We start from the raw sequence: 19,758 nt of genomic DNA on the forward strand, positions 1-19,758 counted from the left end.
AACATAAGTCGCAGAAAATCGAGGTTGTGGTGGCAGCTGCAGAGAGGTATTTGGGTGTGCAAGACTTGACATCAGAAGTGTTACAGGGTGTGTTAAGTGGCGGTGTCCCATCCTTTCAGGCTGTTGGCCTGAAGTAGGACTTAATAGATTTAAATATTGGAGTATGGTATTATTATTATTTTGTAATGTTTTGTGAGTGTAGTGTTAGATGGTAGGTGATTAGTATTATTATTTATTATTATTTTTATTTTTAAAGCAAGGTATAAGGGAGTTATGCTCCAGTCTAGTAGGTGGCGGTAATGCAACATTTATTGGATGCCAACCGCCGTTAAACCTCTTCGAAGAAGAAGCTCGAGGTCTGCAGGAACGCCTCGAATTGCAGGCTGCAGTTGCACATTATTATATTTTTTGGCGGAAGGCAAAGACGGCCACACAACACTTGTTGAGCGTTTAGTTAGCTAGAACATTTTTTTGTCGTGAATTGTGAAACAAAGGTCTAAATAGTGCAGTCCGGCAGTAGCATACAACGAACGAGTTCATCTGTGTGTGAGTCGTGGGACAGTCAGAAGCTGTCTGTCTAGCTACATTTTGGTGGAGTGTAGATGGCTTGCTAGTAGTTGTCAAAGCTAGCTTACTATGAATGGGAACGCTGTCGCTGTTTTGGCTGCAATGAGCTTGATACTTGGCTAAAAAATTGCTAGAAGAATAGTGATAGGTAGCTACCTAACTGGGTTGCTTGCATGGTCGCTTAATGATTTCGTAGCTAGCAGCACAGCAGAAACATTCGATTAACGTTAGATAAATAACTAGCTAGCTAGCCCGGTGGTTAGTATGCTAGTCTAGCTAACGATGTAAACAGCTAATTTAGCTAGCTAGCTAACATTTATTAACTAGTTAACTTTGAGCAGAGGGTCAGTCCCTCTCATTTGAGCACCGGATCCTTTTACATTATGAAAAACTGTGAATACCAGCAAATCGACCCACGGGGACTTTCAACACCCTCGTCAACGCAACCCTGTAACGTTACCGAAAAGAATGTGCAGAGCAGGCCTCGAAGAAAATGGGAAGTATTTCCAGGGAAAAATCGCTTTTATTGCGATGGACGGATTATTCTGGCCAGACAAAGTGGTATCCTGCCTCTGACACTCGGCCTTATCATTGTCACAAGTGGCCTTTTCTTTGCATTCGAGTAAGTGGCTATGCCTTATAATATTGCTTTGCTTTTGTTTAACCTAACGTTACCAGTATAGACAGCCATCTAACGTTAGCTGCTATAGACAGCCATCTAACAGTGAAGCTCAGGGCAATACATACCTACCTGTCTGTTTTTTCTTCTTTGAAAAAAATGCAATCTCTGTTTTTGCTTTTGTTTATTTTGTGTATAATTTGTAAGTCGCTCTGGATAAAATAAATGTAATGTAAATGTGTATTTGAATTGAGCTTGTCTCTGGTTCAGGTAGATTTTACAGAGTTGTACAGTAGGCCTATTAGAATGGGTGTCTCAACCACTCAAGGCCAGGGACAGACAAAAGCTCTCATGTCCACTTTTGTCCTCTTGCAGCTGCCCATTCCTGGTGACTCACCTGACCGTCTGCATACCTGTGATTGGTGGAGCGTTGTTTGTGTTTGTGGTCACCTCCCTACTGCAGACCAGCTTTACAGACCCTGGCATCCTGCCTAGGGCCCTGCCAGATGAGGCTGCAGACATTGAGAAGCAGATAGGTAAGATAGACTTAGGATATGGTGTAACAGACTGGGGTAATGGCTAGACCAGCTGGGGTATATCTGGGCTCAACTGTTTCAGTGGCGGTCATAGTAGATTAAAATCCTTCAGCAGTATCAGTGTATTCAGTTAAGATTTTGTTTCATATGTGATCATTTTGATGTTTACAACATTATTGTATTGACGTCAGAGAATCAATCCCTCCCTCTAACCCTCCCCTGATTCAAGACACCTCAGGTTCCTCCACGTACCGCCCCCCTCCGCGCACTAAAGAAATCCTCATTAACCAGCAGGTGGTGAAGCTTAAGTATTGCTTCACCTGCAAGATGTTCCGCCCTCCTCGGACCTCACACTGCAGTATGTGTGACAACTGTGTGGGTAAGGACTCTATGGGTAAGGACTGTGTTGTTCAAAGTGTCCAAATATGGCATATCTCTAATTTGTAAATGGCCTGCCCTCAGAGCGGTTCGATCACCATTGCCCGTGGGTGGGGAACTGTGTGGGCAAGCGCAACTACCGCTTCTTCTACAGCTTCATAGTTTCTCTCTCCTTCCACACCTCCTTCATCTTCGGTTGTGTCGTCACACACCTCATGCTGCGTACGTATGCTCACTCGCAAACAAACATGAATGTACTTTGTTGTCTCCTTCCCTGCTGTTCTGTGACAATATTGACCATGGAGTGTTAGTATTGGGTTGCTGACTTTTTACCTTTCTGTTTTTCAGGATCCCAAGGAGGGAATGGCTTAGTCCTGGCCTTACAGGAGAGTCCTGCCAGATATCCTTTTCACACCAAACATTCTCTCTATCTCATTACAATCCCTATAGTGGCTTAGATGCCCACAGTGCTGCTCTTGCTCTTAGCCCAGAGATACAAGGTGACAAGGCTTTAGTTCCTGGTGCTAAGACTTTGGCCTAAGCCTACTCATTCCTAATACGATCAGTTCCCTGGAGCCCATTCTTCACACACTTGCAATCGTGTAAGCCTGTGGCCTTTATGAAAATGTATGCACTCACTAACTGTAAGTCGCTCTGGATAAGAGCGTCTGCTAAATGACTAAAATGTAAAAATGTAAATGTTTTAGACAGATGGCAAAACTTTAGAGGCAGGTGTGCACCCTAATGTTGTCACACTGGCTAGACACATTATGTGGTTTACAATAGAGGCTTTTGTGATTTCTTCTAAACCCAGGACATGGTGAGCAGTACAGTTAGAAATATGGTATAATTGCAGTTCAGGGGAACCAGTAGTTAGACCTTCATTGCTCTAATATTGTGATTCTGATTGTGATTCCCTAAGATTAACACAATAAGGCCTTGTGATGATCATGTAGTTCTTGTTCTTGATAATCATTGTTGATAACCTTTGCTAGCGTATGTTGAAGCCTTGACAAGCCTTCTCTCACTGTGGTTGAGCTAGTTATTTGCTTCTTCTCCATCTGGTCTATTCTGGGCCTCTCAGGTTTCCATACATACTTGGTGGCCTTCAACCTCACAACAAATGAAGATGTAAGTACCAACCATAGACATTTAAAATAGTAGATAGTGATAGCGCTGACGTCATCCACGTATTCCTATGGAAAACTCCCGATGGCATAAGAGGCCGGAAGTATTTTAATATGAAGCGCCCCATATTGCTGAGTAGGGCTGAATGGCACCAAAAATCGCTAAGGATCATGGTCGATGTAGTCGTTTTCACCCTGCCTGATAGTCAACCCGGAGCCTCATAGCCTGCCGGCCCATGAATGGTCTGTGTCAGCACGTGGTCCTGTGTGATGACAAATGTAGTAGTCAGAATGGATTACTATTTAATTAAATGTCTCGATTTGTAGCTAACTTGAAAATAATTCACAGTGGGGATTGAACTTGATCATAATAAACACATTTTAGAGGCCAAAACGGCGGTCTAAAAAAATTTGTTTGGCCTAGTCTGGCGATCGTAATTTACATAGGCTTTCTAGGGCAGACCAGGGCTTTTGGCACCACTAGGTTGCTACTCAGAACAGGACTCATTACTGCATTGGAGAAATTAGAGGCTTCACGAGTAACTGAAGATAAGCTACCTATAAGATGTTTTGTTTCGTACTCTACACATTCTTTTTTTTAAGGATTGTTTCTAAAATGTTATTGAACAGATGGTGAGAGAGACAGAGGTCGAAGATGGAGAGTGGTTGTGTGAAAGGGCAGGCGGATGATTTGAACCTATGCTGACACGATAGACATTGTGCCGGAGGAAGCAGTATTGCTGCTAGACCACCAAGGCCACACTACACATTCCAAGTACCCAAGTATACAGTACTTGAATGTTTGATCCTGCTAAGTCTCCAGACTGCTTCTTACCTTTGTCTTTCCTGTGCAGATAAAAGGCTCCTGGTCGAGTAAAAGAGGTGCAGAGGACTCTGGGAATCCCTACACTTACGACAACATCTTTACCAACTGCTGTGCAACGCTGTGTGGGCCCATGCCCCCCAGGTCAGTACGAATGGCTAAACCGCCACGTCAGTCAAAGTTGCTACTGCCGTATGAAATGGTCTATTTATGTATCTTTTTTAACATCATCTTTTCCCCTCATGTTTTTCAGTCTAATTGACAGAAGAGGCTTTTTGACCCCTGAAGACATTCCACCTGCTGTTGCAGTGGACATGGAGCGTCCCCCTTTCCTGTCCAAGAATGACACAAACATGGTAGGGGCGCCATCTAGTGGCTACTTGTCCTGACTGTACTGGAGCTCCAAAGTTCCAACCCTGACCCTCGGAGAATCTCAATTGCATACTCTTCACGTCCTCTCTCCGCGAGGAGTATGTAATTGAGATTCTGCCCCTGTGTGCCTGTCCTGCATGAGCCCACTATATCCCCTTCAGACCCCCCCCACACACATATTGTGTCATAAGAGGGAGGATGGTTTGTAAGTCGCTCTGGATAAGAGCGTCTGCTAAATGACGTAAATGTAATGTAAATGATGGTGCATATTTTATTATTATTATGCACATTAGGGATAGGACACTGCATCCATGAACTTTACGTGTATTGCTTTTAGTGTAATTTTTTTTTTAAAGCTGATTTAAATCATTGTTATTTGCCTGAATCGGAACTACCTCTTAGCTGTACTCCTATGTTTTTTGTTGCAAGTTCAGATATTTGTATAGTTCAAAGGTTTCCACACTCATGTTTATTGCACCTGTGTGGACCAGGCTATAAGTGTAGATATCCACAAGGGAAATTAAATGGCTGAGGTTTGTATAAGCTAATTTCTTGCAACAGTGATGCCTTCAGCAATCGGTTGAAAGTTTGGGTTTACTTGGGTGAACTCTGGGTTTACATACAGTACCAGTCAAAAGTTTGGACACACCTACTCATTCAAGGGTTTTTCTTTATTTTTACTATTTTCTACATTGTAGAATAATAGTGAAGACATCAAAATATTGAAATAACACATGGAATCATGTAGTAACCAAAGAAGTGTTAAACAAATCAAAATATATTTTATATTTGAGATTCTTCAAATAGCCACGCTTTGCACACTCTTGGCATTCTCTCAACCACCTGGAATGCTTTTCCAACAGTCTTGAAGGAGTTCCCACATATACTTAGCACTTGTTGGCTGCTTTTCCTTCACTCTGCCGTCTGACTCATCCCAAACCATCTCAATTGAGTTGAGGTCAGGGGATTGTGGAGGCCAGGTCATCTGATGCAGCGCTCTATCACTCTCCTTCTTGGTAAAATAGCCCTTACACAGCCTGGAGGTGTGTTGGGTCATAGTCCTGTTGAAAAACAAATGATAGTCCCACTAAGCCCAAACCAGATGGGATTGCTACAGAATGCTGTGGTGGCCATGCTGGTTAAGTGTGCCTTGAATTCTAAATAAATCACAGACAGTGTCACCAGCAAAGCACCCCCACACCATAACACCACCTCCTCCTCCATGCTTTACGGTGGGAACTACATATGCGGAGATCATCCGTTCATCCACACCGCGTTTCACAAAGACACAGCGGTTGGAACCAAAAATCTCCAATTTGGACTCCAGACCAAAGGACACATTTCTACCGGTCTAATGCCCATTGCTTGTTTCTTGGCCCAAGCAGGTCTCTTCTTCTTATTGGTGTCCTTTAGTAGTGATTTCTTTGCAGCAATTCGACCATGAAGGCCTGATTCAAACAGTACCCTCTGAACAGTTGATGTGTCTGTGACTTGAACTCTGAAGCATTTATTTGGGCTGCAGTTTCTGAGGCTGGTAACTCGAATTAACTTATCCTTTGCAGCAGAGGTAACTCTGGGTCTTCCATTCCTTTGGTGGTCCTCATGAGAGCCAGTTTCATCGTAGCGCTTGGTTTTTGCGACTGCTCTTGAAGAAACTTTCAAAGTTCTTGAAATGTTCCGTATTGACTGACCTTCATGTCTTAAAGTAATGATGGACTGTCGTTTCTCTTTGCTTATTTGAGCTGTTCTTGACATAATATTGACTTGGTCTTTCACCAAATAGGGCTATCTTCTGTATTCCCCCCCCATCCTTGTCACATCACAACTGATTGGCTCAAACGCATTCAGAAGGAAAGAAATTCCACAAATTAACTTTTGTGACTATCTCATGAAGTGTGCAAAGCTGTCATCAAGGCAAAGGGTGGCTATTTTGAAGAATTTCAAATATAAAATATATTTTGATTTGTTTAACACTTTTTTGGTTACTACATGATTCCATATGTTATTTCAATGTGTTGATGTCTTCACTATTATTCTACAATGTAGAAAATAGTAAAAATAAAGAAAAACCCTTGAATGAGTAGGTGTGTCCAAACTTTTGACTGGTAGTGTAGATTTCAGGTATGTTTTTTTAATTAAGTACTTTATCACCAATCATATTGTATTCACTTACAGGCAGGTCTTTGAAAATCCAGGTCACTTTATATTGTGTCTTGTTGTTCAGACACTATAAAGTTGTCTGAAATAGGGCTGTGGCAGTCATGAAATCTTGTCAGCTTGTGATTGTCATGCAAATAACTGCCGGTTTTACTGTAATTGACCATTTCATTAACATTTTTAGCATCTCCTGGCTTCCATGCACAGCCTACAAGCCTACAAGTATAATAAATCCATAGCCTACACCATCACAATAAATCCATTATTTATTTTAGACAGGTCTAAAGAAACATGATATGAAGAAAATGTAGTCTATTTCAGGAGAACAGAATGGCATATTGTGAATTGTCCTTATCTTAGGCCCTGATCTGGCTATGCCATATGGCTGTGGGCTACACTAGTTCATTTAGCAGACAAGATTTGCTTGGAATTCCGTGGCATTATTTTATAGTGTGAAGAATACAATTGAACATATCTGAATAAAATAGAAAGGATATTTTCTCCAAACAATTTACGAGGGAGTTTTTCGGCTATTCTGTGTCGAGCAGTTATCGAAGAAACCGGTCCTCCTATATGCTTAATTTACAGTTATTTATGCAACTTTAGTTGTGATACAAATGTTAGGCTATATGTTTTAATTTTTAATACATTCTATGGCTGCATTATGCGACTAACAATGATTTTGAAAAAAGTTGCATGAAAGGCATGAGCTCTTCTCTGTTTCTTGCGCAGGCTGCAGACACTTCAGTCTCATTCACAATTTGACAAGCACTTGATATAATATTCTCACCCATCAGACTATTCTTAATTTAATCTGGTCTTTACATATAGCCGATGGGTGAAATTATTTTTGATTTATAATATTCCATGAATAGCGAATGGAGGTTAAACGTGCTGTTACGTTTTTAATGTGCAGGAATGGGCAGCGCGTCCATAAGGCTAGGGGAAGCTTTTCCTAAAGTAAATTGAATGAAATTGCCAAAATTATTTTGCCTAATTAGCCTATTCCTGTCTATACAGAAATAAATAAAAAATTCAAAATAGACTACTAAATCATGATTTGGCCACAGAGGATCATTAGCTTCTTAAAAATATATATATATATATATATATATATAATTGTGGAATGTTATAAATCATATTGCCTACAGTTGGAAGGAAAGGCAGCGTGCGCAATTTGGGCAGATTATTGTTGAGTTGCGACTGTCTGTGAAAAGTAGAGGCCAGGCATATCGCAATATTTCAAAATACAATCACAGGATAACATAGTTTGGAAAGCAAATGGTTATTGCTGTAAAGAGAAGACAATGAAAATACTAATCTGTCTTTTAGTTATCAAACTTCTCAACTTAATTGATTGAACGGTATAGCGTATCTTATTGGCACAAGTGGAGAGCATTGGCCATATCCCCGGTGAGTGTGCTCTGTGCATATTCACTATTTATCATTGTTGGGTCAGTGCTACTTAAATGTTATGGCTATCCAATCTACTCATCACATTACAAATAGTAGGCTATCTTACATAAGTCTGCAAATGCGATGATGCATGGAATGCTTTATTATAAAGGTGCATTTCTATGGTGACAATTAGCTTCCCCAAACTTGAAACTCACGCGCCGCCTATTTATGCCAGGTTGTAAAACAGGTTAATGTGCTTCATTTTAAGAATTGAGCAATAAATATAGCAGCACAAGAAAGCTGCGATCCTCTTTTTAAATAGTTGCCAGTCAACTCTGTTTTCACATGCGATTGTGCGGTGACTGTGCTTATAAGAACACGTTTCACTAGGCTCTGTAGGCTATGGGCTTTCTAACTGTGTTCCAGGGGTCCTAGGCCTAAAGGCTACGTTTGGAGTTATTTGGCCATTTTTATTTGTAATACAAACCTTATCAAAACATATAGGCCTATGGGCTAGGCTACATAATGTGTGTGACTATGATTTGAAAAAGTCACAAAAAAAGTTGTGCTGTTTGTTGCCTTACTGCACATGCTGGGCATCATTCACCAGTGATAATATTGTCACCCATCAGACTGTTCTTAATTTAATCTTGTCTTTACATATACTAAATAATATATGTGTGAAATTAGTTTTGATTTAGAATGGACCATTATCTATGCACTACATCATCTACACACTTAAATAGCGAATGGAGGACGCTTTTCCTGCGGTTCATTCCCGCCAGGTAGGCTATACTCCTGTTGTAAAGCAAAGCAATGTGCTTAATATTAGGAAAGTTTAGAAATAAAATATAGTAGGCCTAGCCTATAGAAAGCTGATGGGATCCCCCTCTTTTTAATAGAGGCCATCACTCTGTTTTCTCACGCAATTTGAATAGCCTATAGAAATGTTCCGCAACATGAGCTCATGGGCTCTCATTAAGTGTTTGATTAGATTTTTGATAGCTTTGCATTGATGTCCGAGTGATTTAGAGGGACAATAAATCGCTGAGTACCAGGCCATTAGTAGGTAGGCTACTAATGACCATCAGCAGCATCAGAGCGCAGTTTTGGTGTCCACATCACCAACAAACTATTATGGTCCAAACACACCAAGACATTTTACATTTACGTCATTTAGCAGACGCTCTTATCCAGAGCGACTTACAAATTGGTGCAAAGACAGTCGTGAAGAGGGCACGACAAAGCCCATTTCCCCTCAGGAGACTGAAAAGATTTGGCATGGGTCCTTAGATCCTCAAAAAGTTCTACAGTGAGAGCATCCTGACTGGTTGCCTGGTATGGCAACTGCTTGGCCTCCGACTGCAAGGCACTACAGAGGGTAGTGCGTACGACCCAGTAAATCACTGGGGCCAAGCTTCCTGCCATCCAGGACCTCTATACCAGGCGGTGTCAGAGGAAGGCCCTAAAAATTGTCAAAGACTCCAGCCACCCTAGTAATAGACTGGCAAGCGGTACCGGAGCGCCAAGTCTAGGTCCAAAAGGCTTCTTAACAGCTTCTACCCCCAAGCCATAAGACAAGCTAATAAAATGGCTACCCGGACTATTTGCATTGTCCCCACCCCCACCCCCAACCCCCTCTTTTACGCTGCTGCTACTCTCGGTTTATTATCTATGGATAGTCACTTTAACTCTATCTACCTGTACATATTACCTCGACTAACCTGTTACCCCACACATTGACTCTGTACCAGTACCCCCTGTATATAGCCTCGCTACTGTTATTTTACTGCTGCTCTTTAATTCAGCTTGTGTCATGCTAATTTTGCTATTTTCGGCCCTCGGAAACAACTTGTAAGACACCAGCCACAAAATGTAAAACCCTTAAGTTTCATCGAAAGCTGCACCGCTCTGTCAACTGAGCTCGGTGCTTATTATCGGATGCATTAGCTTACGAAATCCGACATTTTTGATATAATGTTGGTGATATGTTAGAGAAAGACCCCACTGAACGATTCAGAACATGAGGAATCATATTTGTCTTGGTAAAATTGATTTTATAACCTAAGGAAGTGAAATGTCATAACCAAAGTGCGTTTTCACCCACTCTGGGCACCCTACTGAATTATTATATATATTTCTATCCTATAATATGGAGCGTTGTAGAGGCGTAATTGTCAAGTGTTCCTATCTTAAATAAATATTTTTAAGGTTGGCCTCTGGTTTAAAGTTTCCTTCATCTTGGCTTTGTAATGATCTTTACCTGTTTTATGAAATTATTTTCTGTTTTTTTATCTGTTTGAGTAACTCCATATTACCATCAGTTTATCCTGCAGTCCTGAGGCCTTTTCTCCCTTAGTAACTATTTACAATTTGAGTGATTCTTCTTTTATACCAGGACTAAACTGACAGATCTCTGTACTCCACAGCGTGTAACACTTAACTCCCAGTTTTGTAATGTGTCCTTCCCACCACTATAGGAGGAGAATTGTCAAGATTTTGCTCTGTCCTGCACAGCCTGAAGTGTAACTTCCGCATGTAGAGGGTCGATGGTAAGAGTAGGGCTCAAGCTCCAACCCATCACCACACGTTTATTTTTGCTGTCATCTGTTCGGTTTGCATGTTCATCATGTGTGGCTGCTATCATAAGTAACTGTGAAATGACATCACAATTTGTGAGAAATATCTCTGTTTGGATACTGGCTTATCACCCATCCAATTTTGAGTTGGTTTTAATTTCAGTTAGTACATTGTATTCATCACTCAGTAGAACAAGTGTCACTGTTGACTCTCACAAGGTCAAGTGGAAAGGTGTGGTGAATTGAGCCATGGTATGTTGTGGGGCATCATGATGTACCTTACCTCTGGAACTGCATGCTACTCTGCCACTATTTGAGCCATAACTTATCCTTCATCTCCCTCTTCATGAATCTGCTTTTTTCTCTCAGGCCATTCTAGGCATGTGGATGTCATGCTGATGACTTGATGTAGAACACACAGCTTAGAACAACCGCAGCATCATATTGTCAAACTTGGGCCATATCAATCATTGTCTCTTATGCCCTGGGGCAGCTGAGCACATGTGGTGAGGTCAGAGGTTACAGTAGCCTAAATCCTAAACACTCATCTGTTGTTCATGTCACTTATCCAGTTTGATAAGGAAAGGTACTTACTTTCCTCCCCAATTGCATATGGGTATCATATACCCCAGTATAATGAGGATATTTCATGATAGATGATAGTGGACTGACAAAGAACACACACCCTATTCTTATTTACTGTATTTGTATTGTATTTATTCACTAGGAATGGTGAATAGTAACAGCAGCCAAACTAAAGTAGGCTAACTGTAACTCATGCTTCTCGAATGACATTCTACCCCCTACTACTACAGTATTGCCTTCCTTGCTGTTGCTAATAATGGATACTTTCCCTGGTATAAACGAGCCTTGTCAACCCCGGTGACCCAAGGGAAACCATACAGCTTGTCCTGTCCTACATATCCTCACTCCCCTAACAGAGGAGGGAAGGGAAGCTTCCCCAAGCTTTGTGTCTGATCGTCTCTTTTGTCTTTGTTCCTCCCTGTCCTGTGCTAACTGGATTGCCTGCAGCGACTCACTCTTTCTCCGCAATGCCATGCTGTCACACCTAACCTGGCCATTGCTCTTATGTCAATCTCACTGTGCTGCTCCAAACTAATGCTTGTTTTCAGCTCCTGTGCATTTCCCCTCATTAACTGTGTTCTGCCATACCATTGTCGTCCGTCTCTCACTTCCTCATATCCCTTCGTCTTTTTCCTCCTCTTGCATTTCCTTTTCTCACTTTTCCCTTTTTCTTGACTTCTCTGTCTTCCTCCTTTCTTCACACAGTGCACTCAGAGGACTAAGGACCTTCTGGAGAGGGTGATCCGCTCTTTTGAGCTCCAGGGCCTGTGGCCCCCCGGCACCCCCAAGACCGTCCCTGGCCAGGAGTTGAGAGCCAGCCCAGAGTCCAGGTCCCCAGCCCCCTCCTCCTCCGCTGGGCCTCCCTCCACGGGCTGCTCAGGGTCCACCGATGGTCCTCCCCCCTCAAGCTGCTCAGGGTCTGCTGATGGGCCTCACCCCACCGGCTGCTCTAGGTCCGCCAATGGGTTTCCCGCCACGGGCTGCTCTGGGTCTGCCAATGGGCCTCCCCCAACGGGGTGCTCAGGGCGCCAGGCCTCGCCCATGGATTGTCCCCCTGTGAGCAGCAGCAAGAGACCCTCACTGCACTCCAACAACCCGGCCTTCCGCCTGGCCAGCCCCTCTCCCTCCTTCACCCACAATACCATCATCCTGGGAGACGCTCCTGACATGGGCTTCATCCAACTGCACTGAGCACGCTCAGTGGCTCCAGTAGGACTGCTTAAGAGAACATTCCCCTTCCACACAGCTCCCTGGAACTAATTAGTGGCTACACTGCCTTGAACCTTTGCCATCACATTTTTTTTAAACCATTAACTTTTTCATGGAACTTACTGCGTCTTCTTCTAAACTCAGGACTTAAGCCAGTGTTTTCCCCTGTCCTGTTGGTGATGCCTTAGCTGGTAAACATTATTTTCATAGAATGTTTTATTCCTCAAAGGAAAGATCATCCTACAGGCAGAAAGTTAAACTTGGTAACACTGACAAGCACAAATAGTTTCTAAAAGTTTATACACTGATTGATAGAACATTTGTTTCACAAAGCTTCAAGCCATATGTACTCACTTACTTGGCAGGTGTTCCAGCATAGTTAACTAAGGAAGCAGCCTCTTTGCCTTTTTATGTACTCTGTTCTATTACCTCTTATGCAAATCATTCATACACACACCCTTATTCTGCCATAGGTGAGAGGGCTTTTGTTAGTGGATAAGTAGGGCTTTGGTCTAACTGGCTTCCTATGCTGTTTGTCTCAGCTGTAGTGAAAACACCCAAGGTCTCCCAGTGTAAAGGGCTCTGTGAAGTTACCTCGTTCTACTCTACTGACTTTTGGATCGGCCATGCCGTGGATATTGTTATGTATGTTTAGTCCTTGGCTGCAGTTGAGACAGTGACTCACTTTGATTGGACGGGACAAGTGCTGTAGTGGGCTGTTTCCCAAGGTTGCTGACGACTGACATCGTAATCTGTTGAACCTCTTTTTCTTAGGCTGAAAAGGTGTTCAGATTGATTGTTAGATTTAAACTCAGACTTGCTTTTGTATATTTATTTGTCGCTGTGTTTAAGAGATGGTGTCAGTGAGGCAGAGAGAGAGTGTAGGTGTAAATGTAAAAATGCTTGTGAATTTATTCTGGTATTCTGTGTTTGAACTGACTGGGACTAGACTTTATTGACTGTCCAAGCTAAATGAACATGTGCTTTAGGAGAAGAGTTCATCGTGAGCTTGCATTTTTGATTGTCCTTTGAATGTTCCTTTTACATTTATTCTCATTTAAGCACTGAGACTTGATCCAAATACAAATTCAATACTGCCTGCTGAATTTCTTCTGTCTTTTGGAGGCCAGTTAATACATTTGACACAATGTTAACTGTTCAATTAACTTGCTAGGGATTTTGAAATGTGATGCCTGGTTTCCTCATGTATATTTACTGTAATGGCACATGTTCAAACTGTTGTTTTTTTCGTAGTGAAGGTAGGAACAGATGAATGTGATATGTAACAGTTTACATCATGTTTGAAGCACAGAACTTCTAGAAGTGTAAGATGATACCGCTTGCAGGCAATGCAAGTCGTCATTTTGACTTGAAGTGACCTTTGCCTGTGCTGCTAGTGGCATGAAACCATATCCCTTGGACTGGTCGTTTATCATAGACTACTATCTGTAACATGACATTAGACTGAAGGTAATGCTGTTGGCCACAAGGGGGCGTTATCTACTTCCACATAACACCATTAGTACATTCTAGAGCCCTTTATAGACCAGAGCAATTGATGCCTACTTTTCTTTCAATATGCTTAAATGAACTGCATGTAGCGTGTGTGATTGTGGAGGACTGTTGTGTGGTAGTCAACCATTTGAAACCTATAGCTAGGTCAGTTGAATCAAAGATGTTTAGCGCTCCTACAACTGGTATTATGACTATAAGCTGTGCTTGTACTGTTATGGGCTGTTTGATTTTGTTTTGTAGTCTAGATCATTCCTGTGAGGATTAAACGGAGGAACTGTACCATTGCTCATTAAAAGTCATTAGCTTTCTACTCTGTCTGTTAGTTTTTTTTCCCATGCCTTTGCTCCGTCGCTGCTCAGAGGAGTTTCGTTCAGATCATTTTTCACTTCAGTTGTCATTTGAGAGGTTTTGCAGTAGCAACACTGACATGACAATTCTACTCAGTGGAGGCTGGTGGGAGGCACTATAGGAGGACAGGCTCATTGTAATGGCTGGAATGGAATGGTATGAAACGCATCAAACATATGGAAACCACATCTGGCTTCGTTCTTTTTATTCCATTCCAGCCGTTACAATGAGCTTGTCGTCCTATAGCGCCTCCAACCTGCCTCCACTGCTTCTACTATATACTCAGGCTTTCTATGACCGCACACAATCTCTGACCAAATGGGTCAGACCACAATGCTCACGAACTGGGACATGGCCGCTTTTAATTAAATAATAGGAGGGTTCCCTCTTATGAAGAACAGCTGATGGAAATGATGAGAAAGTGTGTGATAACCACATGTGCTTGCTTGGGGAACATCCAATAATGAAAAGGGTCTGTCTTTCTGTGTGTGCGTGTGTGATACCCTGGCCTGACCACAGACTACCAAGTCTCTGACAAGATATGGAGAGGGGGTTGCGCAACAATGTTTTGTCACTCTGCTACTGATCCATGCTCTCTCTGAGCAGTTTTGAGCTGTGTGTGTGTTTGTATATAATTTTTTTAAATCTATTTTTGAAACTACTCTTTTCTATCCGCCCATACATGTTTGCCATGCCTTTATACAGTGCCTTCAGAAAGTATTCACAGCCCTTTACTTTTTCCACCTTTTGGTGTTACAGCCTGAATTTAAAATAGTTAAAAGTGAGATTTTTTTGTCACTGGCCTACACACAATACCCCATAATGTCAAAGTGGAATTATGTTCTACGAAATATTTACAAATGAATTAAAAATAAAAGCGGAAATGTCTTAAGTCAATAAGTATTCAACCCTTTTGTTAATATTGACTCGGGTGTGAATACTTATGTAGACAATCTGTGAGTCTTTCTGGTTAAGTCTCTAAGAGCGTTCCACATTCCACCTTGTGTTTTAGGTTACTGTCCTGCTGAAAGGTGAATTCATCTCCCAGTGTCTGGTGGAAAGCAGGCTGAACCAGGTTTTCCTCTAGGATTTTGCCTGAGCTTAGCTCCATTCGGTTTGTTTTTTATCCTGAAAACCTCCCCAGTTCTTAATGATTACAAGTCCTGTATTTAATTTTTTCCCAAAATATTTCTAAAAACATTTGTCATGATGGGGTATTGTGTGTAGATGGGTGAGAAAAAATATAAATGTAATCCATTTTGAATTCAGGCTGTAACACAACATAATGTGGAATAAGTCAAGGGGGATGAATACTTTCTGACACTGTATTTCCTCCATTATATTATTTAAGAGGCTGTAAGTGAGAGCCTGAATTGTAGGTTCTGTGTGTGTCCTTTTCCTGAGTCATTCAGCATGTACACACAACAGAGAAACTGGAGCATGAACAAACAGATCTTAAACTAGTTACTGGTACAAAACTCCCTCTAAAACTCTATGTTGTATCTCATCCCACATCAAAGTCCTCCTCAGTGCAGCATGTAAATGTTATAATACATATCCTATCCTAACTTCAAATGGCTGGTCAGAACTCAAATAGATGCGCCTCACAAAAATGTTGTTCTATTTTGCCCTTACTATTAAACAGAATCAGACAGTGGTTTAAGAACACTCAGAGTAACACCTAGTTGTTTCATTGTGGATATGGCAAGTCATACTGTAGATGACATCTGGACTAGAACACAAATAGTTAACCAGTAGATGACTTGTTTCATTGCTGTTTATAGCTGACTCGGTTTGGATGGCGTGGCTGAGGCGTACTATCGTGCATGTTAACCCCAAATATTCTATGGGACAGAGGCCAGCTCAGGCCACCCAGAGTATTGTGAGTGCATGGCCTGCCTTACCACTGAGGGTTGAGCTGGAGGGCATGTTTGGAGCTGAGAGAGAGCACGTGGGGATATAAGGAGTGAGCAGATCAGAAGGAAGGGGCAGCATTTACAAGTAGGTGTCCAGGCCAATGATAGGGGTGAGAAACCAGATGTGTCTAATGTGTTTCAGATTATCTGATCCACCTCCAGGGCTCAGAGGAATGTAGGCCTGGGCGATATACTGACGGTATGATTTTCAATGCGTGCTACGCCACTGTTTATAACTAGCTATAAGTTAAGTATAACTATAAGAAATCTTAAGATGTGTCAAATATATTATGTCCAGCTCAGGGCTCCAGCTATGCATTTGGTTTGCCAACTTGCTAGCTAAGTGGCTAGATGTCAAGATCAAGCTGCTTGTTTACAGTAGAGACATTCAATACCTTCCTGGATCAAAATAGTTTTTTGGTATATATATTTTGAAATAGTACCCCTTGTGTGCACTTATGGTAATACCGTATATCCATGTATCGTACAGAAACGGTATGACAATATGAAAATCTTGATACCGCCCAACCTTACGGGTGGCAGGTAGCCTAGCGGTTAAGAGTACTGGGTCAGTAACTGAAATGTCGCTGGTTCGAATCCCTTAGCCAACTAGGTGAACAATCTGCCGATGTGCCCTTGAGCAAGGCACCTAACCGTAATTGCGCTTGTAATTCGCTATGGATAAGAGCGTCTGCTAAATTACTAAAATGTAAAAATGTAGAGGAATGGATGGCAGAGTTTAGGCTTGCTCTACGACTGGCTCTGTTTTCGTGACACTTCCAACTGCAGTAGATTGATTTGGCAACAGCATTGTCTTTAGTAGGCTCGGAATGGGAGAAGGTGTTTTGAAATGGAGTGAAATGAGGAGGTACTAGGCTTAACTTGTCAATCAAGAAACGCTTAGGCTTATTTAAAAAAATATATATATTTTGTCTAGGGATTTCCCATTTAAAAGGATCTGCTGGCACCAATATCTGAATGGAATGACATTAGTTTAATGCAGATAGTGTTTTTCAGAGTTTGATAGTAATGGTTTGAGGTCATTCACATTTGTTTGTCTTCAAATTTCAGAGATTCACATTTACAATGAGAAATGAGCAAGGTTAAAGCCGAAAAGTCTTTAATTTTTAAAGGCTGTGCCTCCCTTGGATAAATAAATATGTGTTTGGTGAAATTGAAGCTAGGGTTATGGCTTTGAACACAGAGAAATTCCACAGTAATTTAACTGGATTGCTGTAATATTTTGTATTGATTTCGCATCATATGTACTTTATGAATTTACACAACATGGTTCATATACATATAGAGAGAGAGAGAGAGAGAGAGAGAGAGAGAGAGAGAGAGAGAGAGAGAGAGAGAGAGAGAGAGAAAGAAAAGGGGAGAGAGAGAGAGAGAGAGAGAGAGAGAGAGAGAGAGAAGAGAGAGAGAGAGAGAGAGAGAGAGAGAGAGAGAGAGAGAGAGAGAAGAGAGAGAGAGAGAGAGAGAGAGAGAGAGAGAGAGAGAGAGAGAGAGAGAGAGAGAGAGAGAGAGAGAGAGAGAGAGAGAGAGAGAGAACCAGTCAAAAGTTTGGACACATCTACTCATTCAAGGGTTTTGCTTTATTTGTACTATTTTCTACGTTGTAGAATAATAGTGAAGACATCAAAACTACGAAAAAACACATATGGAATCATGTAGTAACCAAAAAAGTGTTAAACAAATCAAAATATATTTTATATTTGAGATTCTTCCAAGTAGCCACTCTTTGCCTTGATGACAGCTTTGCACACTCTTGACATTCTCTCAACCAGCTGGAATGCTTTTCCAACAGTCTTGAAGGAGTTCTCAAATATGCTGAGCACTTGTTGGCTGCTTTTCCTTCACTCTGTGGTCCAACTCATCCCAAACCATTTCAATTTGGTTGAGGTCGGGTGATTGTGGAGGCCAGGTCATCTGATGCAGCACTCCATCACTCTCCTTGGTCAAAATAGCCCTTACACAGCCTGGAAGTGTTTTGGGTAATTGTCCTATTGAAAAACAAATGATAGTCCCATTAAGCGCAAACCAGATGGGATGGCGTATCGCTGCAGAATGCTGTGGTAGCCATGCTGGTTAAGTGTGCCTTGAATTCTAAATAAATCAATGACAGTGTTACCAGCAAAGCACCCCCACACCATCACACCTCCTCCTCCATGCTTCCTGGTGGGAACCACACATGCAGAGATCATCCGTTCACCTACTCTGCGTCTTACAAAGACACAGCGGTTGGAACCAAAAATCTAAAGTCTGGACTCATCAGACCAAAGGACAGATTTCCACCGGTCTAATGTCCATTGCTTGTGTTTCTTGGCCCAAGCAGGTCTCCTTCTTATTGGTGTCATTTAGTAGTGGTTTCTTTGCAGCAATTCGACCATGAAGGCCTGATTCACGCAGTCTCCTATGAACAGTTGATGTTGATGTGTCTGTGACTTGAACTCTGTGAAGCATTTATTTGGGCTGCAATCTGAGGCTGGTAACTCTACTGAACTTATCCTCTGCAGCAGAGGTAATTCTGTGTCTTCCTTTCCTGTGGTGGTCCTCATGAGAGCCAGTTTCATCATAGCGCTTGATGGTTTTTGCGACTGCAGTTCTTGACATTTTCCAGATGGACTGACCTTCATGTCTTAAAGTAATGATGACTTTCGTTTCTCTTTGCTTATTTTAGCTGTTCTTGCCATAATATGGACTTGCTCTTTTATCAAATAGGGATATTTTCTGTATACCACCCCTACCTTGTCACAACACAACTGATTGGCTCAAACACATTAAGAAGGAAAGAAATTCCACAAATTAACTTTTAACAAGGCACACCTGTAAATTGAAATGCATTCCAGGTGACTACCTCATGAAGCTGGTTGAGAGAATGCCAAAAGTGTGCAAAGCTGTCATCAAGGCAAAGGGTGGCTATTTGAAGAATCTCAAATATAAAATATATTTTGATTTGTTTAACACTTGTTTGGTTACTACATGATTCATATGTGTTATTTCATAGTTTTGATTTCTTCACTATTATTCTACAATGTAGAAAATATTAAAAATAAAGAAAAACCGTTGAATAAGTAGCTGTGTCCAAACTTTTGACTGGTACTATATATATATATATATATATATATATATATATATACAGTGAGGGAAAAAAGTATTTGGTCCCCTGCTGATTTTGTAAGTTTGCCCACTGACAAAGACATGATAGAGGTCTGCAATTTTAATCGTAGGTTTACTTGAACAGTGAGAGACAGAATAACAACAACAAAATCTAGGAAATCGCATTGTCATGATTTTAAGTAAATTGATTTGCATTTTAATGAGGGAAATAAGTATTTGACCCCTCTGCAAAACATGACTTAGTACTTGGTGGCAAAACCCTTGTTGGCAATCACAGAGGTCAGACGTTTCTTGTGGTTGGCCACCAGGTTTTCACACATCTCAGGAGGGATTTTGTCCCACTCCTCATTGCAGATCTTCTCCAAGTCATTAAGGTTTCGAGCCTGACGTTTGGCAACTCGAACCTTCACCTCCCTCCACAGATTTTCTATGGGATTAAGGTCTGGATACTGGCTAGGTCACTCCAGGACCTTAATGTGCTTCTTCTTGAGGCACTCCTTTGTTGC

General features: G+C 41.6%; 1 protein-coding gene across 1 annotated transcript; it reads left to right on the top strand.

The window, feature by feature from the left end:
* The first annotated feature begins 329 nt into the window (after positions 1 to 329).
* LOC121585915 (palmitoyltransferase ZDHHC18-B) lies at positions 330 to 14,175 on the top strand. Its single transcript, XM_041902234.2, has 9 exons — positions 330 to 1,189; positions 1,562 to 1,722; positions 1,952 to 2,101; positions 2,185 to 2,322; positions 2,449 to 2,500; positions 3,129 to 3,231; positions 4,082 to 4,194; positions 4,304 to 4,406; positions 11,847 to 14,175. Exons 1-9 carry the CDS (start codon positions 951 to 953, stop codon positions 12,330 to 12,332), a joined length of 1,545 nt encoding a protein of 514 aa, XP_041758168.2. The 5' UTR covers positions 330 to 950; the 3' UTR covers positions 12,333 to 14,175.
* The last annotated feature ends 5,583 nt before the right edge of the window (positions 14,176 to 19,758 follow it).

This window comes from Coregonus clupeaformis, chromosome 17, assembly GCF_020615455.1.
Source record: "Coregonus clupeaformis isolate EN_2021a chromosome 17, ASM2061545v1, whole genome shotgun sequence".
NCBI lineage: Eukaryota > Metazoa > Chordata > Actinopteri > Salmoniformes > Salmonidae > Coregonus > Coregonus clupeaformis.